Genomic DNA, 26,722 nt, shown 5'->3' with positions numbered 1-26,722 from the left:
ACCAGACCATCCCCAGTGGCGGGTAAGATGACTCCAAGGGGTGAGGGTGGAGAGAGTGAGAGGGTGGAGGTTCAACCTAATGTCTGGCGGGAGCAGCCCCGGAAGCCCAGGCTGCAAAAGGCAGCGAAAAAGATTATTTGCTACCGCTGCCGGCAAGAGGGACATATTGCAGCCAATTTCCCAGTTGTGGATGAACCTATGCAATGTGACTTTATAAGAGACAGACGTCAGTCACTGTTTGCGACAGTTGCATGCACTGCCATTCGGGGACCTGAGAAACATTTATGTAAAATGTGTATTAATGGTGAAAATGTTGATGTGTTGCTGGATTCAGGTAGCCTGGTGACATTGATAAAAGCTGAATTAGTTACTACAGAGGTCTCTGGGAATAACAAGGTGGCTGTTATTTGTGTGCATGGGGACACCCGAGAGTATCCTTTAACTTCAGAGGTTTTTGAGACCCACAAAGGTAACCTCTCTCATCAGGTGGGGTTAGTGTCTCACTTACCACATGATGCCATTGTGGGAAGGGATTTTCCAAAGTTCTGGGAACTCTGAGATTGTCCTGAGCCCCCCACTGGTACCCCTATAGACCAGGAAGATGATGACCAGATTTCCTCTGAGAGTGGTGAGGACTCTCCAGAATTTCCCTTGTCGGTATTGGCGGGGGAAACTCAAGAAACTGGGGAGGAGCCAACATCCTCAAATGAAAACATGCCGTCTGTGGAGTTTTCGGATCTCAAGGTTCACAGGGAAAATTTTGCCACAGAACAGTTAAAAGACCCCACCCTTATCAAGGCACGGGAAAATGTGGTGATAGATGGCGAGTTAGTGAACCTAAAAAAGACTTGCACTTACAGCAGGTCCCTTTCCACAGTGAAGTACGGGTATCGAGTGGCTCGAAGGGCAGAAGAAACCATTGAGCAACTTGTGGTGCCCAAACCTTACAGGAAGTTGGTGTTGGAATTGGCCCATGGGCACATTCTTGGAGGTCATCTGGGGACGGAGAAAACCAGAGAGAGAGTATTGCAGAGATTCTATTGGCCTGGGGTCATGAAGGAAACAGAAAATTATTGTTCCTCCTGCCCTGTGTGTCAGAAGTCGGCACCTATGCCACATTTCCGTAACCCGCTGGTACCTCTTCCTATCATTGAGGTCCCCTTTGAGAGCATCGCAACGGATTTGGTAGGTCCGATAATGAAGTCTGCTAGGGGGCATCAGTACATTTTGGTTATATTGGACTATGCCACCCGTTATCCGGAAGCGATTCCTCTTTGAAATACCTCGGCCAAAACCATAGCCAAAGAGCTATCTCTTGTTTTTAGCCACGTGGGTATTTGTAAGGAACTGCTTACAGACCAGGGTACACCTTTTATGTCCCGGGTTATGAAAGAACTATGCAAGTTGTTCAAAGTGACACAATTACGTACGTCTGTGTATCACCCCCAAACAGATGGGTTGGTTGAAAGATTCAACAAAACCCTAAAACAAATGTTAAAGAAGGTGGTGTATAGAGATGGAAAGAATTGGGACTGTCTAATACCCTATTTGATGTATGCCATTAGGGAGGTACCCCAATCCTCTACGGGTTTCTCACCCTTCGAGAAACTCTATGGGAGACACCCAAGAGGACTGCTGGATATCACCAAGGAAACTTGGGAAAATGAGAGTTCTCCCCACAGGAGTGTGATTGAGCATGTCACCCTGATGCAAGATAGAATTGCACAGGTAATGCCAATTGTAAAGAAACATTTGGCCGGTCATCCGGTCCCCGCTGCACCGGCGGAGATTTGAACGGCTATGGCCGGCTTTACTCAACCTGCTTCAAGCTGTTTTTGCATTACCATTGACTTGTATGGGGGAGAAGCAGGTCTAAAACCAACAAAAGCCAAGCGACACAAGCCCTTAGCTACCCATGGACCACCTTCATATACAGAACAGTTACACATTTCTGGCTGTTTTGAGGCACCTTCTATAGTAAGAGGTCCTGTGCTCTTCTCCACTGGTTCCTTCAAATATGGATGCTCCACCCTGCAGATAAACTCTTCTCCCTCATCTGCGATGGATGGCTTAAATTGTATACATGCTTTGTATGTGAATGTGTTATCCTTCTGCTTCTCTGGTGTGAGATCTGAGATATTGTATCCATCATTCTGGGACAGAGGGAATTTTTGTTCACTGTCCTTCTTCTTCTTTAGCCATTTCACACTCAGGACTTTGGGAAATACATTGGACACCTCACACTTCAGTGTTGCTGTATTTCCATAGAAAAGATTGGGAACTGGAATATCACATACCTCTGGCTTCCAGGGAAACTCTGTGTGCAACAGGAAAAAAAAAATATATATGATTATCAATATCATTACCAGACAAACAAATTGTGGAACCGACAGGTAAAATTGATCAGTGAATTGCTAGCACTGTAATATTGCTTCTCTCATTTCTAACTCTGTGTATATTTTAGTGGCAATCATGTGACCTTGGTTTTTAAACCTATGATAAGCATTACAAGGAACCTGGAGACAGCGTGTTTTGTTTTTTTATTATTAAAAGTTTTCAAATGTAGAAAAAGATTTACATTGTAAAAGCTCATCATATATTTAAAAAAGAAAATGTAATTATTTTGTAACAGTTTGTACATCACTTTAAAGGAGTTTGATGGTTACGGCATACACTTTCATTTTATAACATCAGCATTGGAATAATACAGACATATTAGATTACTTGAAAAATCTCCTCCTTTCATGTTGTGACAGGGTTGCCAATCCTCATTAAATTTATGGACAGTTTGTAAAAAATGTTTACAACTGTCTGTAAATATCAAGGGCTGATAATCTGTCATGCTGGGTTGACTTTTTAAATATAAACCAGGCAAATGACTTGTTATGGGTATTGTCAGTTTTTCCATATCATGTTGATACTGTTTAAATATATATGAATTGTCTTAGTTTTTAATAGGAGCTGTGTTATTTTTCAGGTTCTCAGTAAAATAAGTGCACTGTCAGTAATTGTTTCATGGTTTCTCAGTAAAAAATGCTGTGGAGGTTGGTAACACTTTGTTGTGACTGTCTATCTGATGGGTATCTCTTACCACAACTTCCTGGATTCCCTGTATGCTTTGCAGCTTCTCCTCCATTTTTAATGTCTACATGTCCCATGGTACCTTGCTGTCTGCAAGCAGTGATCCCTGTACTGACTCCGCCTCCTGAAACTCCTCCCCCCAGTACCTCTTTAGATCAGAAGGCGGGCTCTGTGAAATGTGTGACACAGCATTGTAAACAAACTCATGTGATCTGTGTGACTGGCTATCATGATGATCACATTAGGAACCAATCAGAGTGGTTTCTGATTGTTTGTGTAAAATTAGCAGTGACAGTGCAGTCTCTAAACTAGTTCAAGCTCCAAGTTACAAAATGAAAGGTAGATGAAAGTTCCCTCATTGGAGATTGTAGGGGGGGATTAGGTAAAGTGAGTCTAGCTTTAAAGCACTTGCTAACCAGCCGCCGTCATTATACTGCGGCCGATGTGTCCACCATAATGTCGCAGTCACGATAAAAATCGCAGATCGCCACCATTACTAGTAAAAAAAAAAAAGTAATAATAAAAATGCCATAAATCTATCCCCTATTTTGTAGATGCTATAACTTTTCCGCAAACCAATATAGATCAATATACCAATCGATTGCTTTTTGCAATTTTTATTACCAAAATTATGTAGAAGAATACATATCGGCTTAAACTGAGGAAAAAATTAGCTTTTTTAAAAAAAATTGGGGCTATTACAGCAAAAAAGTACAAAATATTGTGTTTTTTCAAAATTGTTGCTCTTTTTTTGTTAATAGCACAAAAAATAAAAACCACAGAGATGATCAAATACCACAAAAAGAAAGCTCTATTTGTGGGAAAAAAAAAGGACGTCAATTTTGCTTGGGTACAGCGTGGCACGACTGCACAATTGTCAGTTAAAGTGACGCAGTGCTGTATCGCAAAAAATGGCCTGGTCATTGAGCAGCCAATTCTTCCGGGGCTGAAGTGGTTAAAGTGTTGCTAAACCCACAACAGTAAAATCAGTCTATTTATGCAGCAATTCATGCTTGTTATACTCACTGTGGAACATAGGGCAGCACAGTGGCGCAGTGGGTAGCACTCTCGCCTAGCAGTAAGAAGGGTCGCTGGTTCGAATCCCGACCACGACACTACCTGCCTGGAGTTTGCATGTTCTCCCTGTGTCTGCGTGGGTTTCCTCCGGGTACTCCGGTTTCCTCCCACACTCCAAAGACATGCTGGTAGGTTAATTGGATCCTGTCTAAATCGGCCCTAGTATAGGTATGAATGTGAGTTAGGGACCTTAGATTGTAAGCTCCTTGAGGGTATAGGGACTGATGTGAATGTATAATATGTATATGTAAAGCGCTGCGTAAATTGACGGCGCTATATAAGTACCTGAAATAAATAAATAATAAATAAATAAAACATAGGAGGTTAAGCCTCCGCATTGTGTAAAAAGGCTGTTTGATCCTGTCTTCTCTGACCCTCCCCTTTTTCCACTGTCCCCTGATAATTTCCTGATAACACAGAGCCTATGGAGTCAGACTGCACATGCTCAGTTTGGTGTGTATTGCTAGAGAGGCTTTTTTTTTTTTTCTTGGGAGAGTGCATGTGATCAGCACAGGGCCAATCAGCACTGTCCAGACAGAAAGTCAGGGGTCCTGCAGCCTCATAGGACAGCTCAGTACAGTATAAAAACTCCTCCTACAAGCTTTACCAGAAACTGATAGAAGTCACAAGACTGCTATATACTGCTGATGAGAAAAGGTATTTAGCAGTTTATATTTACTAAAATCATTTAATTTCCATGTTCTGTGTACTGTAGGAGACCAGATATAGTGACTGCAGGGTCCTGGGTTTAGTAACACTTGAAGTGAAACAAAAATAGAAAAACACATTACTTACAGACAGTAGGATTTGGCCCTTGTTCTTCTGGCTCCTACATTACCTGAGATCCTTATCCTCCGGCCCCTCTACCCCTGCCCCATAATCTTCTGACGCAGAGGGGTTAATAGAGCTGACAGACCTGTAAGACACACTCAGCAAAAGTGCCAACTATGTCCACTGTTTTCTACCTACCTCCACCAATAGGGATGAGCCGAACACCCCCCCGGTTCGGTTCGCACCAGAACCCGCGAACGGACCGAAAGTTCGCACGAACGTTAGAACCCCATTGACGTCTATGGGACTCGAACGTTCGAAATCAAAAGTGCTCATTTTAAAGGCTAATTTGCATGGTATTGTCCTAAAAAGGGTTTGGGGACCCGGGTCCTACCCCAGGGGACATGTATCAATGCAAAAAAAACTTTTAAAAACGGCCGTTTTTTCGGGAGCAGTGATTTTAATGATGCTTAAAGTAAAAAAAAAAAAGTGAAATATTCCTTTTAAATATCGTACCTGGGGGGTGTCTATAGTATGCCTGTAAAGTTAAGCGTGTTTCCCGTGTTTAGAACAGTCCCTGCACCAAATGTCATTTTTAAAGGAAAAAATCTCATTTAAAACTGCTTGCGGGTTTAATGTCATGTCGGGTCATGGCAATATGGATGAAAATCAGTGAGACAAACGGCATGGGTACCCCCCAGTCCATTACCAGGCCCTTTGGGTCTTGTATGGATATTAAGGGGAACCCCGCACCCAAATTAAAATAAGGAAAGGTGTGGGGCCACCAGGCCCTATATACTCTGAACAGCAGTATACAGGCGGTGCAAACAAGACAGGGACTGTAGGTTTGTTGTTAAGTAGAATCTGTTTGTAATTTTGAACATTTTTAACGTGTTTAGCTCCAGCCAAAAAATCTTTTCTAAGCTTTTTGGAAAACATAGGGAAGGGTTATCACCCCTGTGACATTTGTTTTGCTGTCTTTCCTCCTCTTCAGAAGATTTCACCTCACTTTTTTGTCCCAATGAAAAATGTTTTTTGAAAATTTGGGTTTTTTTGTGGAACAAGGATTGGAAAGCATCAGTGGAAAGGAGAAATTGTTTTCCCATATTAACTCTTACAGGAGAGAATTTCCCTTCCTAGGGGTAGATTTCATCTCACTTCCTGTTGTCTCCTTCCGTTTGCAAGTAGGAGTCATTTGTAAGTTAGATGTTTGAAAGTAGGGTCCTGCCCTATATACTCAGCAGAAATTTGGGCCTTAGGTGTTGCTGTGGCCACAACACTGTAAGCCCTCACAGGGCCCTGCTGTGAAATATTAGATCAAGAATTGTAATTACATGCCCCTGTTGAACAGGAGCTGAAAAATTAGGCCTTAGGCACTGGTGCTGGTGCCACAACACTGCAACCCCTCACAGACACTCTAGTTGGAATGCAGGAACGAGCCCTGCTGCAAAGTATTACATCAAAAATTGTAATTACACGCCCCTGTTAAACAGGGGCTGAAAAATTGTACCTTAGGCACTGGTGGTGGCGCCCAGAACCAAAAATGTTCTTACAAGCTATCAGCGTGATGATTGAGGAGGAAGAGGATAATTACTCAGGGATAGTCACTCAGCATCAGCATAGGCAGTCTTTGAAGGGATCTGAGATTTCAAAAAAAATTATTCGGTTACATCAGCATCAGGTGCTTGGTAGCTGGTGGTGATCCAAGACTGATTCATTTTTATGAAGGTCAGCCGATCGACCGAGTCGGTGGACAGACGCACCCTGTGATCGGTTACCACGCCTCCAGCAGCACTGAATGTGCGTTCCGAAAGAACGCTGGATGCAGGACAGGCCAGTAGCTCAATTGCATACTGTGCAAGCTCTGGCCAGTGATCCATCCTCAAGACCCAGTAACCCAGAGGATTTTCGGTGGGAAAGGTGTCCAAGTCTGATCTTGCCCCTAGGTATTCCTGCACCATGTAAAACAGACGCTGGCGATGGTTGCTGGAACCGATCATACCTTGGGGCTGCGGACCAAAAAATTGTCTGAACGCATCGGTCAGACGGCCACCTTCTCCACCGCTCCTTCTTTGACTGACCGAAGCCTCAGCAACACGTTGTCCAGAAACAGGAGTTTGTAACCTCCCAGTCTCTGGGAACGCGTTGCACAGACCTTTCTGCAAGGCCTCCCGAAGATGTTTCATCCTCTGCTCCCTCTGCGATGGCAAGATAAGGTCCGCAACCTTACCCTTGTAACGTGGATCAAGGAGGGTTGCCAGCCAGTATTGGTCCTTCTCCTTGATACCACGAATACGAGGATCCTTACGCAGGCTTTGCAGGATCAGGGAGGCCATGCAGCGTAGGTTTGCTGAGGCATTCGGTCCGGAGTCCTCTGGGTCACTAAGGACAACAACGTCCGCAGCCACCTCCTCCCAGCCACGTACAAGTCCATGTGTTCCTTGGGACTGATCCCTTAAAGACTGCTGCTGATGCTGAGTGCCAGGCTCCACCTCCATACTGACACAATCTTCCTCCTCCTCCTCCTCCTCCTCCTCCTCGTCCTCCTTCCTGTGTGATTGGCGGGCACGCAGGAACACTGTCTGGATAAAGGGGGCCTTGAGAGCTAAGGAAGTCCTCCTCTTCCTGCCTCTGTTCTGCCTCAAGTGCCCTGTCCATTATTCCACGCAGCGTGTGCTCCAACAGGTGGACAAGGGGGACAGTGTCACTGATGCATGCACTGTCAGTGCTCACCATCCTCGTGGCCTCCTCGAATGGTGACAGGACAGTGCATGCATCCCTGATCATGGCCCACTGGCGTGGGGAAAAAAAACCAAGCTCCCCTGACCGTCCTGGTGCCATAGTCGCACAGGTACTCATTGATGGCCCTCTGCTGCGTGTGCAGCCGCTGCAGCATGGCCAACGTTGAGTTCCACCTGGTGGGCATGTCACAGATTAGGCGGTTCTTGGGCAGGTTAAACTCCTTTTTGGAGGTCCGTCAGCCGAGCACTGGCATTATATGACTGGCGGAAATGCACACAGACTTTCCTGGCCTGCCTCAGGACATCCTGTAAGCCCGGGTACCTGCCCAAGAACCGCTGCACCACCAAGTTAAGGACGTGAGCCAAACAGGGCACATGGGTCATTTGTCCCTGTCGGAGGGCAGAGAGGAGGTTGGTGCCATTGTCGCAAACCACCATTCCTGCCTTAAGTTGGCGTGGCGTCAACCACCTCTGAACCTGCCCCTGCAGAGCTGACAGAACCTCTGCCCCAGTGTGGCTCCTGTCCCCCAAGCACACCAGCTCAAGCACCGCATGGCATCTTTTGGCCTGCGTACTTGCGTAGCCCCTTGAACGACTACGGAGCACCGCTGGTTCCGAGGAAGAGGCCATGGAGGAAGAAGAAGAGGAGGGGGTGGAGGAGAGAGGTGTGTCACAATCAGCATTTTGGAGGCGTGGTGGCGGAACAACCTCCAACACTACTGCACCTTGTCCTGCATCCTTCCCAGCTGCCAGCAGAGTCACCCAATGCGCCGTGAAACTTAAGTAACGTCCCTGTCCATGCCTGCTGGACCATGAGTCAGCGGTAATATGCACCTTACCGCTGACCGCCCTGTCCAGCGAGGCATGGACATTGCCTTCCACATGCCGGTAGAGAGCCGGAATCGCCTTCCGTGAGAAAAAGTGGCGTTTGGGTACCTGCCACTGAGGAACCGCACATTCCACAAACTCACGGAAGGGGGCAGAGTCTACCAACTGAAAAGGCAGCAGTTGAAGTGCTAGCAATTTTGCCAAGCTAGCATTCAACCGCTGGGCATGTAGATGGCTGGGAGCAAACTTCTTTCGGCGGTGCAGCAGCTGGGGCAGGGAAATTTGCCTGGTACAATCTGACATCGGTGTACCAAAAGCAGATTGCCCACAAGTACTTGGCTGTGACACACCTAATTCTACACCTTCATTCCTCTCACTGCAGGTCTCAGAGAGGACTGAAGGTCTAGTGGGGTTGGAAATCTCAGCTGATGAGGAGCAAGGAGAGATCCTCTTTGTTCTTTGGTGTGGGTCTTTTAGATACGCTTGCCAACGAACTGCATGGCAGGTCAACATATGTCTGGTCAAGCATGTGGTACCCAAGCGGGAGATGTTTTGGCCACGCGAGATACGCTTGAGACATATGTTGCAAATAGCAGCGGTGCAATCTGATGCACTCGTCTCAAAAAAGGCCCACACCAAAGAACTTTTTGAATAACGCGCAGAGACTGCAGCGCCCTGCACATGTGGAGCTTTGGGGTGTGATGCAGTCAATGTGCTGCCCTTAGGCTGGCCCCTGGAGGGCATCCTGCCTCGTTGGTGATGTGCCGCCTCCTCCTCCTCCTCCTCCTCTCTCCTATCAGGCACCCACGTTGAGTCAGTGACCTCATCATCCCCTCCCTCCTCATCACTGGAGCAAACCTGGCAGTATGCTGCAGCAGGGGGAGCATGACTGCCAGATTGCTGTCCTTCTTGGGCACCCCCTCTGTCCGTGCTCATGTTACTGCCTTCATCGAGCTCAGTATCATCATCAGAGCCTTCCAAACGCTGGGCATCCTCCTGGAGCATGTACCCAACACTGTGGTCAAACAGTTCGAGGGAATCCTCATGAGGACATGGTGGAGCTAGGGAAGGAGTCACTGATGACATTGAGCTGAGGGAAGAGGCCGCTGCTTTGCCAGACAAAGCACCCTGGGCATGGGTGAAAGAGGATGAGGAGGATGAGGACGGCTTGGTCATCCACTCGACCAAGTCTTCCGCATGTTGCGGCTCAACACGGCCAGCTGCCGAAAAAAAGGCCAAGCGTGTCCCATGGCCACGTGCTGATGAGGATGCACCGTCTCCACGACCAGCACTAGACACAGAGCCTGCTTGCCCTCTCTTATTGGCTTGTGACTGTCTGCCTCTCCTTCTTGGCCTTCCAGACATACTAATGGCCTGTAGCTGCACTAAGCTGGGATAGAACACCAGTAATTTTCTTCAGGTAGCTTTATATACTGTAACCAGACAAGCCTGCCTGTCAGTAGGAAGATAACAGGAACGGATCTAGCTGAACACTGTGAGCAGGACGCACTGTACTAAATGTAAATAGTCTAGCTGCCTGACCGTGGTACTAATAGGATCAAATAGAACACCTGTAATTTTCTTCAGGTAGCTTTATATACTGTAACCAGACAAGCCTGCCTGTCAGTAGGAAGATAACAGGAACGGATCTAGCTGAACACTGTGAGCAGGACGCACTGTACTAAATGTAAATAGTCTAGCTGCCTGACCGTGGTACTAATAGGATCAAATAGAACACCTGTAATTTTCTTCAGGTAGCTTTATATACTGTAACCAGACAAGCCTGCCTGTCAGTAGGAAGATAACAGGAACGGATCTAGCTGAACACTGTGAGCAGGACGCACTGCACTAAATGTAAATAGTCTAGAAGATAACAGGAACGGATCTAGCTGAACACTGTGAGCAGGACGCACTGCACTAAATGTAAATAGTCTAGAAGATAACAGGAACGGATCTAGCTGAACACTGTGAGCAGGACGCACTGCACTAAATGTAAATAGTCTAGAAGATAACAGGAACGGATCTAGCTGAACACTGTGAGCAGGACGCACTGCACTAAATGTAAATAGTCTAGAAGATAACAGGAACGGATCTAGCTGAACACTGTGAGCAGGACGCACTGCACTAAATGTAAATAGCAGGAACTGATCTAGCTGAACACTGTGAGCAGGACGCACTGCACTAAATGTAAATAGGAACGGATCTAGCTGAACACTGTGAGCAGGACGCACTGCACTAAATGTAAATAGCAGGAACGGATCTAGCTGAACACTGTGAGCAGGACGCACTGCACTAAATGTAAATAGTCTAGAAGATAACAGGAACGGATCTAGCTGAACACTGTGAGCAGGACGCACTGCACTAAATGTAAATAGCAGGAACGGATCTAGCTGAACACTGTGAGCAGGACGCACTGCACTAAATGTAAATAGCAGGAACGGATCTAGCTGAACACTGTGAGCAGGACGCACTGCACTAAATGTAAATAGTCTAGAAGATAACAGGAACGGATCTAGCTGAACACTGTGAGCAGGACGCACTGCACTAAATGTAAATAGCAGGAATGGGTCTAGCTGAACACTGTGAGCAGGACGCACTGCACTAAATGTAAATAGTCTAGAAGATAACAGGAACGGATCTAGCTGAACACTGTGAGCAGGACGCACTGCACTAAATGTAAATAGCAGGAACGGATCTAGCTAAACACTGTGAGCAGGACGCACTGCACTAAATGTAAATAGCAGGAACGGATCTAGCTGAACACTGTGAGCAGGACGCACTGCACTAAATGTAAATAGCAGGAACGGATCTAGCTGAACACTGTGAGCAGGACGCACTGCACTAAATGTAAATAGCAGGAACGGATCTAGCTGAACACTGTGAGCTGGACGCACTGCACTAAATGTAAATAGCAGGAACGGATCTTGCTGAACACTGTGAGCAGGACGCACTGCACTAAATGTAAATAGCAGGAACGGATCTAGCTGAACACTGTGAGCAGGACGCACTGCACTAAATGTAAATAGTCTAGATAGAAGATAACAGGAACGGATCTAGCTAAACTGAATACAGTGTGTATATGTGTGTGTGTATATATATATATATATATATATATATATATATATATATATGCAACACCTGGGATGCATATATATACACAATACACTGTGAGTGCAGCTAACTGACTGACTGTTCTGCCTAATCTATCTAACTCAAATCAAATGACACTGTCTCTCTCTCTCTCTATCTCTCAGCACACCGGAACACACACTACACAGGGCCGCCGTGCAGGCGGCCTTATATAGTGTGGGGTGTGTGCTAAATCCCCTGAGCCATAATTGGCCAAAGCCACCCTGGCTTTGGCCAATTACAGCTCTCTCTACTGACGGCGCTGTGATTGGCCAAGCATGCGGGTCATAGTGCATGCTTGGCCAATCATCAGCCAGCAATGCACTGCGATGCCACAGTGAATTATGGGCCGTGACGCGCCACGCGAATTTGGCGCGAACGGCCCATATCGTTTGCAATTCGACGGACGGTCGAACAGCCGATGTTCGAGTCGAACATGGGTTCGACTCGAACACGAAGCTCATCCCTATCCACCAACATGGAAGCTGAACTATAGCTTCCTTTCACTGAACTGTCCCTTTGCCTTCAATGGCAAAGAACAGCAGTTCCCGAATACTAAATGTACACTAACTGATATGTCAGATATCCCTAATGGTTTTGCCATAGCAAGGTCAATGACTGAATAATCCTAAAGCTTCTCATATGGTTGCATAATTATTCACTAACACAATCCCTGTTCATTCCTATTTAGTAAATTCTGGATCTGATCATTCTTGGTACCTTTATCCAGCACAGACATCTCTCTGCTCTCCCAGTCCTCCATGGAGTCGTGTTTCCAGGACACCCTCACCACAGGGTCTGGAAGACTGAAGAAGCTCCCAGGAAGTTTATATTCACTGTTAATTGTGTATGTTCTGTCATCGTTTTGAGATATTTTGCCACAATCTGAAGTCTCCTTGTCATTCCATTTGATCTGGATATTTCTAGGGTAAAATTTTTCGATATCCAGGGAGCACAAAACCTCTTCAGAATCAGTAAAAGACAGTTTTATAGGACCGGACACTGTGGGCTTTGCTGAAAGAAAAAGAGCAAGAAATGATCACAATCACAGTGCAGTATAACCACTTTTCTAATTGTCTTCCTAAAACTTGATACATATGGGCAGTGTGACAGCAGGCAGGTAAAATCACCTGGTTGCATCCAGGATGGAAAATATGTATGCCCTAGGTTCAGGCTTTATGCCGACTTATACCACTAGGGGGAGTGCTGGGAGTCCTGCAGGAGAAGAGTTAATGAGCCCAGCTGAAGTAAGTGGGCTCATTAAGACCTATACAAAAAACCCCAGAATGCTTAGGGATATGCTCCATCCTGGAACCAGTTCTGTGTGTTTAGACTGGGGAGTGTGGCATCTGTCCTGTTTGGTGAGTTAACGCCTGTGTGGCAAACTTCTAACAGAGAGATAGGGACTGGGGCAGCACAAGGCTGCACCCAATTGTTAGATAGGGAATCTACGTGTGTAGTAAGCGGTCAAGCTGACCAGGATTTCTTTTCATGTTTCTTTTTGTTTTGCTGTTATTTTTCAATGCATATAGTCTAAATAAACCGCAGCCTTGTTTTTGTTTCACCTACAACGCTGTCTGCTGTGCCTGATTTTGTGTGGTGAACCCATCCAGGGGGTCACACACACCCGCTGCCGAGCTAACCCCCTCACAGTTGGTGGAGAAGCAGGGGCAGTTTTTTTTTTTTAAGGCCAGCATGGAGGAGATACTGAGACAGCTGGCTCTAGCAAATGCAAATCAGCAGCAGACAAATGAGGGTTTGCAAAAGAGTCTTGCAGCTCAACAACAGAGCCTCGCAGCTCAGCAGCAAGCTCACCAGCAGAGTATGGAAGCTCAGCAGAAAGCTCACCTGCAGAGTATGGAAGCTCAGCAACAAGTCCAGCAGCAATCTGAGGCCTGCTTCATAGACCTGTTACAAAAGCAAGAGCAGAGACTCCAACAACAAATGGAGACATTAATGCAGCAACGTCCGCAGACCAGTGAGGCAAGTGGTTCCACTAATACTGCATCCTTTGGTGTGAGCCGTTTACTGACAAAAATGACTGGAGAGGATGATCCGTAGGTGTTTTTGACCACATTTAAAAGGACTGCTGAAAGGGAAAAGTGGCCTAAGGAGCAGTGGGCTGGACTTGTGGCCCCTCTGTTAACGGGGGAATCGCAGAAAGCCTATTATGACCTATAGCCGGACCAAGCAAAAGAGTATGTGGTGCTAAAAACGGAAATATTGGCACGGCTGGGTGTCACCCTGGCCGTCCGGGCTCAGCGTGTACATAACTGGACTTTCCGGCTTGGAACACCCCCCAGGTCTCAAATGTATGATCTCATTCACCTTAGCAGGAAGTGGCTGCAGCCAGAGACTTTGACCAAACATTGTGGAACGTGTTGTTATGGATCGTTTCCTGAGAGCTCTTCCCACTGCCATCCAAAAGTGGGTAAGCCATGGAGACCCAGAAACTGCAGATAAGCTTGTGGATCTGCTTGAGAGGTACTTGGCTACAGAGAACCTGACTACCTCTTCACGGACTTTCAACCCTAAGACCAGACCATCCCCAGTGGCGGGTAAGATGACTCCAAGGGGTGAGGGTGGAGAGGGTGGAGGTTCAACCTAATGTCTGGCGGGAGCAGCCCCGGAAGCCCAGGCTGCAAAAGGCAGCGAAAAAGATTATTTGCTACCGCTGCCGGCAAGAGGGACATATTGCAGCCAATTGCCCAGTTGTGGATGAACCTATGCAATGCGACTTTAAAAGGGACAGACGTCAGTCATTGTTTGCGACAGTTGCATGCACTGCTATTCGGGGACCTGAGAAACATTTATGTAAAATGTGTATTAATGGTAAAAATGTTGATGTGTTGCTGGATTCAGGTAGCCTGGTGACATTGATAAAAGCTGAATTAGTTACTACAGAGGTCTCTGGGAATAACAAGGTGGCTGTTATTTGTGTGCATGGGGACACCCGAGAGTATCCTTTAACTTCAGTGTTTTTTGAAACCCACAAAGGTAACCTCTCTCATCAGGTGGGGCTGGTGTCTCACTTACCATATGATGCCATTGTGGGAAGGGATTTTCCAAAGTTCTGGGATTGTCCTGAGCCCCCCACTGGTGCCATTATAGACCAGGAAGATGATGACCAGAGTTCCTCTGAGAGTGGTGAGGACTCTCCAGAATTTCCCTTGTCGGTATTGGCGGGGGAAACTCGAGAAACTGGGGAGGAGCCAACATCCTCAGATGAAAACATGCCGTCTGTGGAGTTTTCGGATCTCGAGGTTCACAGGGAAAATTTTGCCACAGAACAGTTAAAAGACCTCACCCTAATCAAGGCACGGGAAAATGTGGTGAAAATAGATGGCGAGTTAGTGAACCTAGAAAAGACTTGCACTTACCCGTACTTCACTGTGGAAAGGGACCTGCTGTATCGAGTGGCTCAAAGGGCAGAAGAAACCATTGAGCAACTTGTGGTGCCCAAACCTTACAGGAAGTTGGTGTTAGAATTGGCCCATGGGCACATTCTTGGAGGTCATCTGGGGACGGAGAAAACCAGAGGGAGTGTATTGCAGAGATTCTATTGGCCTGGGGTCATGAAGGAAACAGAAAATTATTGTTCCTCCTGCCCTGTGTGTCAGAAGTCGGCACCTATGCCACATTTCCGTAACCCGCTGGTACCTCTTCCTATCATTGAGGTCCCCTTTTGAGAGGATCGCAACGGATTTGGTAGGTCCGATAATGAAGTCCGCTAGGGGGCATCAGTACATTTTGGTTATATTGGACTATGCCACCCGTTATCCGGACAAACAAATGTTAAAGAAGGTGGTGTATAGAGATGGAAAGAATTGGGGCTGTCTAATACCCTATTTGATGTATGCCATTAGGGAGGTACCCCAATCCTGTACGGGTTTCTCACCCTTCGAGAAACTCTATGGGAGACACCCAAGAGGACTGCTGGATATCGCCATGGAAACTTGGGAAAATGAGAGTTCTCCCCACGGGAGTGTGATTGAGCATGTCGCCCTGATGCAAGATAGAATTGCACAGGTAATGCCAATCGTAAAGAAACATTTGGCCGGTCATCAGGTCCCCGCTGCACCGGCGGAGATTTGAACCGTCTATGGCCGGCTTTTCTCAACCTGCTTCAAGCTGTTTTTGCATTACCATTGACTTGTATGGGGGAGAAGCAGGTCTAATACCAACAAAATCCAAGTGACACAAGCCCTTAGATACCCATGGAGTACCTTCATATACAGAACAGTTACACATTTCTGGCTGTTTTGAGGCACCTTCTATAGTAAGAGGTCCTGTGCTCTTCTCCACTGGTTCCTTCAAATATGGATGCTCCACCCTGCAGATAAACTCTTCTCCCTCATCTGCGATGGATGGCTTAAATTTTATACATGCTTTGTATGTGAATGTGTTATCCTTCTGCTTCTCTGGTGTGAGATCTGAGATATTGTACCCATCATTCTGGGACAGAGGTAATTTTTGTTCACTGTCCTTCTTCTTCTTTAGCCATTTCACACTCAGGACTTTGGGAAATACATTGGACACCTTACACTTCAGTGTTGCTGTATTTCCATAGAAAAGATTGGGAACTGGAATATCACATACCTCTGGCTTCCAGGGAAAGTCTGTGTGCAACAGAAAAAAAAAAATATATATATATATATATATATATATGATTATCAATATCATTACCAGACAAACAAATTGTGGAACCAGCAGGTAAAATTGATCAGTGAATTGCTAGCACTGTAATATTACTTCTCTCATTTCTAACTCTGTGTATATTTTAGTGGCAATCATGTGACCTTGGTTTTTAAACCTATGATAAGCATTACAAGGAACCTGGTGACAGCGTGTTTTGTTTTTTTATTAAAAGTTTTCAAATGTAGAAAAAGATTTACATTGTAAAAGCTCATCATATATTTAAAAAAGAAAATGTAATTATTTTGTAACAGTTTGTACATCACTTTAAAGGAGTTTGATGGTTACGGCATACACTTTAATTTTCTAACATCAGCATTGGAATAATACAGACATATTAGATTACTTGAAAAATCTCCTTTCATGTTGTGACAGGGTTGCCAATCGTCATTAAATTTATGGACAGTTTGTAAAAAATGTTTACAACTGTCTGTAAATATCAAGGGCTGATAATCTGTCATACTGGGTTGACTTTTTAACTATAAACCAGGTAAATGACTTGTTATAGGTATTAAAAAAAGGAAAGAAAGGAGGGCGCACCGACCTAGTGCATTACCACTAATAGCATTTATTTAAGAAAGTTAAAACAGCAAATGGATACTCACAAACGCGCGTAAAAGTCAGGCATGAACAATAGCTGCAGGTGAGCAGTAGCAAACATCAAACAACCGGGACCGGACATCAGGTGGATGAGGCAATGGCTGACGCGTTTCGGGGGAGAACCCCTTTCTTCAGAGCCTAAGCGGGTTGTGACTGCTCACGAGTGAGGGCTCCTCTATATATGTGTGTGCGTGTAACTATGCATCCCAATCACCACCAGCACCAGCCCACAGAGGCCACACCCACTCACACAGGAATCACAGCTCCCTTTGGGTGGTGGGGCCCTCCCTAGTGTCACTCAGTCGCCATAGTGACCCAGGGTGATTTTCTACCGAATTCCCCACATATCAATGGCTATACTGTACCCCAATCAATAGTAGGGTTAATGACTGACCATATCCTAGCATATAAAAATAAACTGCATAGGCTGACAAACGGAGGTGGTCGGGCAGGAGTATTACCATGGCCATGGTGTGCAAGTGTAAACTCCATAGGCTGACAAACGGAGGTGGTCTGACAGGAGTACTATCTGTATCACCTCTACAGTTGCCGTGTGTTGGGGGGGTACTGTGGGGATAGCAAATACCTGTTCAGATGTCGGGGGGCCTTCAGTCGCCATCTGTCGCCAGTGGAACGCACGCCGCTTCGATGTCCAGGAAGTGCGGGTGTGTTTACGTTCCACCGGCGAATTCCGGCTGGCCCAGACGTCACTTCCGCTCGCGCGTGCGCAACAGACGCAGCCCGGAAGTGCGGGTGGATATGCGTTCCACCCGCTACCTCCAACAGCCGCGACCTCAACGCTCGCAAAGAGCAGTGGGAGTGTGGATGCGCACGCATCCACAATGGACTGGCACCTCAGGACAATGTATATTACATGCAAGTCGCCCCCCTGAATTGACCCAGTGTAAACATAATAAAAAAGATAGATAAATAAACTGGATCGAAAAGGGAGGGGGGGCCAAAGTGGGAAGGCTAATACTGGAAGGTGGCAGGGACGCACAGAAACCATAAAGCACAACAGACAGAGGAAACCAACTTCGTAGAAGTTGTCATTAGAAAGTCCCCAGATATGAAATAGGTGGTGCAACATGATGGAATCATTGTAGTCCATACAAAAGTATTGGACCACATAGTGGATCATGAATCTTGGAGCAAAAAACATTTCAGGGAGTGTGCATATGTATACACATATATATATATATATATATACACACATACACACCCTCCCAGAAGGACATGCACACAAGGAAACCTGGTCTACATACATATATAAAAAAACTGAATCCACAGAACTGCACATACATGAAGTCCCGTACATACATCTGGAGGTATAGAACTAGATGCATAAAATCATAAAAAATCTATATTGGTGTCAAAGAATTAAAAATTCAAATTAAATTAAAATGTAAAAATTATTTTAAAATTCGAAATAGAAATTGGAATAAGTATTGAATAAAAAAAAAAATATATATATATAATGTGTGCAATCGTGTCAGATTGTGAACGTGTTTCTGCGCAAACAACAAATTAAATATCAAGTGAAAAAACTGCTTGCTTGAAAATACAGTCCTAACTCAGATAACACAGTTAAATAAATAAATACAAAGTGAAAGTCCATAAAAACGTGTATCAGAGTGACTAAAGTGTTAATAAAATCACACAAATCATAAAATATATAACACTTGTGACTGGTGGGTGAACATGCGTTGCTAGGTGATCTGGTGACTGTTCGTGGAAAAGGACACCCACTCGGGGCTCCCAGAACTCTCACCTTCCTGGCACAATATAAGTGCCTGTAGCTTTCAATAGGTATGTAGTTGCTATAATCCGGTGGTGGTAGTGGCGTCCTGGGCCATCTCCGGGGTGGTGTCACTTCCTCTAATGGATAAGCTCCATATGGTGGTGATAGGAAACAAAAGGGCTCCAATAGTGTAGTAGGTTTAAGCCAAGGAGTTTAATAAAATATAATAAAATGGCTGCTTACATCAAAATGAATGAAAAAAGTGCCAAACAACAGTGAGGACAGCTTGTTTGCGATACTCGCTACGTCACTTCCGGTCCGCGTTCTCGTGTTTCCGGTTACGTGCCTACGCGTTGCGTCATATCACGTGACTTCATCAGGGCACCGGATTGGCTAATGCCATGTTGGCTTTATATCATTGGGACAGGAAGTGGAGATGACTCCATTTTGTTGTAGACCAAGTAAGTATTTAAACCGCGGCCATCTTTGAGTGGGCAATGTCCTTTGGATACTAGTTAATAAAGTTATATACGAACAAGAAAAATAAAAAAATGCTTTATTTAAAAGAGTGTTTAAAACTAGTGGATGATCCGAGTTAATGCTAGCACCGATCGATAACCGGTCGGTCTGTATATAATGCAACTAACCTAAAATATGGATCTTGATACCCGAAGTAATATAGTAGATCATAATCTTTTAATATAACCCTTAGGTAAAATAGATAAAAATCAATTGACATTAAAAAATGTTAAAATGTATTTCTAATTTAAAACTGGCAGATCAAATACATAAAATATGCTCCCCAATTAAGAAATATGTATGAGACACACCGGAAATGAAGTACTGAGTTTACATAAAATTCCATAAAACTCCACAATTTCTAAAAGTCACTAATAAAACAGTTAAGATCGAATTCTACATTTAACCCTTCAGGTACTAATGTTCTGGTTTTATGTATCCACTTTGATTCTTTCTGGCTGAGGGTTCTGATTTTGTGATCACCTCTCCAGGCCTTGTTATATCTTTCTATACCCCAAAACATTAGTTCTCTGGGGTCTTTGTTGTGAAAAAGTGCAAAGTGTTTGGATACATTATGTTTCGGGCACCCTTTTTTGATGTTTACTATATGTTCCTTAATCCTAGTTTTTAGTGCCCTTTTAGTCCTTCCTATGTACTGTAGGTTACAAGGACATTGTAACATGTAAACAACCCCCTCTGTATAACAATTAATAAAATCTTTTATTGGGTAAATATTCCCAGTACTCGTTGCCTTAAAATCATGTTTCTTTGTTTGAAATTTCTTTGCATGCGTGCATGCAAAACAATATTTACAGGGATAGAACCCTTTGCCATTAAAAAAGGAAAATGTGTTTTTGGGGGGAGGTTCAACCACATTCTTCACAATGATATCCCTCAAAGTCGGAGCTCGTTTATAAACGATAGGTGGCCTCTCAGGTAGAATTTGTCGTAGGTGTTTGTCTTCCCTTAAAATGTACCAATGTTTACGAATGATTTTCTCTATATCTTTGAATTGGATGTTAAAATCTAAGATTAGACTTGGTGTTTCTGAAAGGCTCTGTACCTTCTTGGGTGCATGTATCAGTAGTTTTCTATCCATACTTTGGATACGTTCAATCTCTCTTTTTATTTGTTCTTCTTCATAGCCTTTCTTGACAAATCTCTGTCCAATTAGGTTGGCCTGAGTTACAAAATCTGCATCTTTCATGCAGTTTCGCTTGATTCTTACCAGTTGCCCTTTTGGAATATTATAGAGCCAAGGTTTGTGGTGGCAGCTTGTTATTGGTAGGTAACTATTTCTGGACACTTCCTTGAAGTGGGTTTTTGTTGTTAATCGATCGTCTTCAATACTTATTTCTAGGTCCAGAAATTCTACCTTTTTCATGTCAATATGCCAAATCAATTTTATATTTCTGTCATTGTTGTTTAATTCAGATAGAAATTGCTCCAACGTTTCTCTGCTTCCATTCCATATTATTAGGATATCATCAATAAATCTCTTGAACAATCCTAGTTCACACGGTGGGTTCTTGTATACTGCTTCCTCCTCCCATTGTGCCATAAAGGCATTAGCCACACTTGGGGCAAACTTAGCACCCATGGGTGTCCTTTTCCACGAACAGTCACCAGATCACCTAGCAACGCATGTTCACCCACCAGTCACAAGTGTTATATATTTTATGATTTGTGTGATTTTATTAACACTTTAGTCACTCTGATACACGTTTTTATGGACTTTCACTTTGTATTTATTTATTTAACTGTGTTATCTGAGTTAGGACTGTATTTTCAAGCAAGCAGTTTTTTCACTTGATATTTAATTTGTTGTTTGCGCAGAAACACGTTCACAATCTGACACGATTGCACACATTTTAGTCTTTTAGTGGTGAAGAGTGTTCACTACATCTGTTTTTGCAGCACCAATACTTATCACCTTCATAGATCATTGTATTTAGCCCTGTTTAGTAGCGCAGAAGTTTTTTCTTTTGATTCTATATATATATAATGATTCTCATTAATAAATTATATCAGTAAAAAATCATTGTCAATGGGAATGTAAACACAACACATGTGCACAAGTATGCGCACACATGTTGACCCATTGTACGTGTTCATAACTACAAAAAAAAATAAAAATATTTTTTATATAATAAGGGAATTGGGACAAAGACAAACCAGAGATCAACTGCTAGGTGATGAGGAGTCAAACCAGATCACCCCACCCAGTAGCAATCCCTGGAGTGTCCTCCAATCTAAAACCGATATCTAAAAGCCATGGTGAAAAGTAGGGCACCTAAAATAGGTGCTACAATAACATCTGGAGACTTTCTAATGCCATGTACCCGCTGAATTCTGGTAAGTAGCAAGGGATATAAAATAAACCCAATGAAAATACACATATACTGTTGCAAATACACATGAACAAATCATACATAAAAAAACGTCTACACTGAACATGCTCAAAGACTATCTATGTCCTAGCAGGAGGACCCCAGCCAAGCAGGTGGGGACCCTCCTAATCTAACTATAGGTGCTCAATGGCTTCTATGGCCATAAATGGTATATGTGGGAAAATCACCTCTATGGGGGGGGGGGGGAGGGGCCCAGCATCACGAACAATACGAAAGACATTGAATTGATCAATATTTTTAAATATCGTGAGGGACCTAGATGGATCTCCCAAGAAGGAAATAGCGGACTTGCAAAAATTGCACATGTCATAGGACACTATGCAATTACATTTCTTCGTTCAGGCCTTTCGGGGACAAAGTCCCCAAAGTGAAAATCCAATAAGCCTCTCTGGTACACAATAACTGGTCCTTTTTGCCACTGTCTAGATCATTGGGCATAGCTTCTAGGCCAAACACCCTAAGGCCATCTATAATACTGTCGTGAGCCTCTAGAAAGTGTCTTGATATAGAATATTTATCCTTTTTGGTCATGATGTTGCTTCTATGTTCGTTCATTCTGGTTCTCATTGATCTAGAGGTCCGTCCGATGTACAGAAGGCCACATGGACAAAGGAGACCATAAACCACATATGCGGTGCCGCAGTTGATAAATTGTTTGATCTTGTGGATCTTGCTATCAACTCCTACTACATCTTTCTTTCTGTGACACATGTGGATGCAATTTCCGCAATTTCCCACATCTATAACTGCCTTTTTGGTCAAAAATTGTTCTCCAAGGGCTATTAAGTCCTCTATTTTTGATCTTTTTCACCCTGCTTGGGGCAATTAGGCTCCTCAGATCTTTGGGCCTCCTGAAAACCAGATTAGGGTGTGAAGGAAGGCTTGTCTTTAGAATTGGATCCGATTCTAGAATCCTCCAATTCTTTTTTTAAAGGGGATCTCCCCCAAAATGCGTCAGTCCATTGCCTCATCCACCTGATGTCCGGTCCCGGTTTGATGTTTGCTACTGCTCACCTGCAGCTATTGTTCATGCCTGACTTTTAAGCTTGTTTGTGAGTATCCATTTGCTGTTTTAACTTTCTTAAATAAATGCTATCAGTGGTAATGCACTAGGTCGGTGCGCCCTCCTTTCTTTCCTTTTTTTATAGTCCATGAATACCCATTATTCTGAGGAAGGCGGCAATACCACTGAAGCATTTGGTCCTACCACACATTAAAGAACTAGCTACCTGAGCGCAGGAGAGATTTTCTAGTTTTGTTATGGGTATTGTCAGTTTTTCCATATCATGTTGATACTGTTTAAATATATATGAATTGTCTTAGTTTTTAATAGGAGCTGTGTTATTTTTCAGGTTCTCAGTAAAATAAGTGCACTGTCAGTAATTGTTTCATGGTTTCTCAGTAAAAAATGCTGTGGAGGTTGGTAACACTTTGTTGTGACTGTCTATCTGATGGGTATCTCTTACCACAACTTCCTGGATTCCCTGCATGCTTTGCAGCTTCTCCTCCATTTTTAATGTCTACATGTCCCATGGTACCTTGCTGTCTGCAAGCAGTGATCCCTGCACTGACTCCGCCTCCTAAATCTCCTCCCCCCAGTACCTCTGTAGATCAGAAGGTGGGCTCTGTGAAATGTGTGACACAGCATTGCCTACTCACAGGTCATATTGAATATGTTTAAATAAATAAGTGTTTCACCAGACCTGCAGAAACACCACTCAGCGCCAGGCAACCAAACAGACCCAAAGTGAAGACACATAAAGCATTGGAATATTTAAAATACTAATAAACATTCAAAAATGCATAAACATATGCATAAACATAAATAAACATTAATAAATAAATAAACTAAAAAATTAGTCATTAGTCATGAACAAAATGAGATTCCACTCCACTTTGTCTGTTTAAGCGGAGAAAACAATCTAGTGAAAGCAGCTGTCTCAAACCAACTAAAACAATATTAGACCTGTGTTATAAAGTGATCCTATTAGGACTAAATTATCACACTAGACAGCGCTAAGGTTGAGCAATTGAAACATGTGGCCAACAGCACATAGAAAAGAAACTCATATAACACAAAAGTTCCTTAAAAAAGAGTCCCTTATAGAGGGTAGTGATGTAAAGTTCAGGGTGTAGTTTAGATAATTGACAGGTGATCATGAAAACAGCCCTCCACATGCACCTTCCACCGATCACTGCGAACTCCACCCGGTGACAAAGACACTCTCCCCCTAGGGGGTTAAACTCACCAGAAATGGGGAGCAATCAAGCATTCAGAGTCAGCGCTCTTTAACAGCAATTTGTTGTCAGCATCACTATATGCAGGGTCACAGATTTTCAGGGCTCATAATGAATCAAAAAAACAGAGAGAAAATGCACATAGCGTAATCCTGTTTATTGACTCAGAATCCCTTCCACAGAAGGCAGACAGAAAACCCCCCCTTCAATAAAATACGTACATCAAATAAAATCAAGTGAGCAATCAATCGAACAGGCAGAAATTGTGTGTCAACTTCACCAAAGGATGTCAGCGCCGCTTACACAGGAGAAGGTGGATACTTCCTGGTTGTGCGGATGACTCAGGTGGAGCGCACACGTCACTTCCTACGTCGCGTAAGCCACGCCCTGACGCGTTTCGTCATATCCTTGACTTCGACAGAGGGCGTGGCTACACGACGAGATGGCCAGCTTAAATATCCCTCTGCAGCCCGCCCAGCCAATCACTGCAAAACTCGGGTGCCGGCGGGTGCACGTCGCCGGCCCCAGCCTCACTGACGGCTTATCAAAGACAGTGCGGAGGGACATAAGGGCGCTACACATATCTACATATCAAACAAACACATACAGTAAATCTGATCATAGACTACATATAAGACGACTTGTACTAAATACATTTGTCATCAGCATATGCATCCTATCATTTATGAAAAGACATTCACCAACAGCGAGTGTTAGTCTAAAAACGCAAAATAAAATGTCAGTGATGCATTTTACAGTCATCTTTGGTAAATCTAATAAATGTACAACATATAAGTGCAAGTAGAGACCCTACAAGGGTTATATTCTAAAAAAACGTTCCTGCACTAATAAGCACATGTACATAATAGAAACAATGTCTTATTATATATATATATATATATATATATATATATATATATATATATGCAAAGGGAACATCACATTAGAGTTCTCTCAGGGTGATTAACAGGCTATATAGCTATTACTAGTTTTTATAAATAAACTAAAAGCAGAAAATGATCAAAGAAAAAACAAAAATGATCAAAGAAAAAAGAAAAAAAAAGAAAAAACAATTGAATATGTGTCACAGAATTCAAGAATGTCAATGTGTGGCTGATCTTTAGAAAGTTGAAAACGTCCATATACACAATCCTATACCCACAGTTCATCCAGAGAAAGGCAAAAAACCCCAATAAAGCATGATCCAATTAGCTCCAGTGGGGGAAAAAATCATTCCTGATCCCCCAACAGGCAATCAGATATTCTCTTCAGGGGGATTCAGACTAATAGGTGTAGGCTAGAAATAATTTAAATAAAATGTGGAAATGATTATATGATTTCACATTTTGAGTATAGATATGATTTATAACAGTTGCAGGCTGCTGTTGTCAATGTGCCTCTCTGCATGGTGACAGTTGAGCTGGCAGGCTTGTATTGTAAACAAACTCATGTGATCTGTGTGATTGGCTATCATGATGATCACATTAGGAACCAATCAGAGTGGCTTCTGATTGTTTGTGTAAAATTAGCAGTGACAGTGCAGTCTCTAAACTAGTGCAAGCTCCAAGTTACAAAATGAAAGGTAGATGAAAGTTCCCTCATTGGAGATTGTAGGGGGGATTAGGTAAAGTGAGTCTAGCTTTAAAGCTCTTGCCAACCAGCCGCCGTCACCATAATGTCGCAGTCACGATAAAAATTGCAGATCGCCACCATTACTAGTAAAAAAAATAATAATAATAAAAATGCCATAAATCTATCCCCTATTTTGTAGATGCTATAACTTTTCTGCAAACCAATATAAATCAATATACCAATCGATTGCTTTTTGCAATTTTTATTACCAAAATTATGTAGAAGAATACATATCGGCTTAAACTGAGGAAAAAATTAGCTTTTTTTAAAAAAAATTGGGGCTATTACAGCAAAAAAGGACAAAATATTGTGTTTTTTCAAAATTGTTGCTCTTTTTTTGTTTATAGCGCAAAAAATAAAAACCACAGAGATGATCAAATACCACAAAAAGAAAGCTCTATTTGTGGGGAAAAAAAGGGCGTCAATTTTGCTTGGGTACAGCGTGGCACGACTGCACAATTGTCAGTTAAAGTGACGCAGTGCTGTATCGCAAAAAATGGCCTGGTCATTGAGCAGCCAATTCTTCCGGGGCTGAAGTGGTTAAAGTGTTGCTAAACCCACAACAGTAAAATCAGTCTGTATATGCAGCAAATCATGCTTGTTATACTCACTGTGGAACATAAGCAGTTAAGCCTCCGCATTGTGTAAAAAGGCTGTTTGATCCTGTCTTCTCTGACCCTCCCCTTTTTCCACTGTCCCCTGATAATTTCCTGATAACACAGAGCCTATGGAGTCAGACTGCACATGCTCAGTTTGGTGTGTATTGCTAGAGAGGCTTTTTTTTTTTTCTTGGGAGAGTGCATGTGATCAGCACAGGGCCAATCAGCACTGTCCAGACAGAAAGTCAGGGGTCCTGCAGCCTCATAGGACAGCTCAGTACAGTATGAAAACTCCTCCTACAAGCTTTACCAGACACTGATAGAAGTCACAAGACTGCTATATACTGCTGATGAGAAAAGGTATTTAGCAGTTTATATTTACTAAAATCATTGCATTTCCATGTTCTGTGTACTGTAGGAGACCAGATATAGTGACTGCAGGCTCCTTGGTTTAGTAACACTTTAAGTGAAGTGAAACAAAAATAGAAAAACACATTACTTACAGACAGTAGGATTGGCCCTTGTTCTTCTGGCTCCTACATTACCTGAGATCCTTATCCTCCGGCCCCTCTTCCCCTGCCCCATAATCTTCTGACGCAGAGGGGTTATTAGATCTGCCAGACCTGTAAGACACACTCAGCAAAAATGCCAACTATGTCC

General features: G+C 43.6%; 1 protein-coding gene across 1 annotated transcript; it reads right to left on the bottom strand.

Moving 5' to 3' along the window:
- Positions 1 to 1,814: 1,814 nt before the first annotated feature.
- LOC141147989 (uncharacterized) lies at positions 1,815 to 20,782 on the bottom strand. The gene is made up of 4 exons (XM_073635145.1): positions 20,284 to 20,782; positions 15,899 to 16,246; positions 12,348 to 12,641; positions 1,815 to 2,317 (listed from the first exon to the last, which is right to left on the bottom strand). Exons 1-4 carry the CDS (start codon positions 20,780 to 20,782, stop codon positions 1,815 to 1,817), a joined length of 1,644 nt encoding a protein of 547 aa, XP_073491246.1.
- Positions 20,783 to 26,722: the final 5,940 nt, after the last annotated feature.

Source organism: Aquarana catesbeiana, linkage group LG06 (assembly GCF_042186555.1).
Source record: "Aquarana catesbeiana isolate 2022-GZ linkage group LG06, ASM4218655v1, whole genome shotgun sequence".
NCBI lineage: Eukaryota > Metazoa > Chordata > Amphibia > Anura > Ranidae > Aquarana > Aquarana catesbeiana.
Note: the sequence above shows the minus strand (reverse complement) of the source record. Positions and strands in the feature narration are given on the sequence as shown.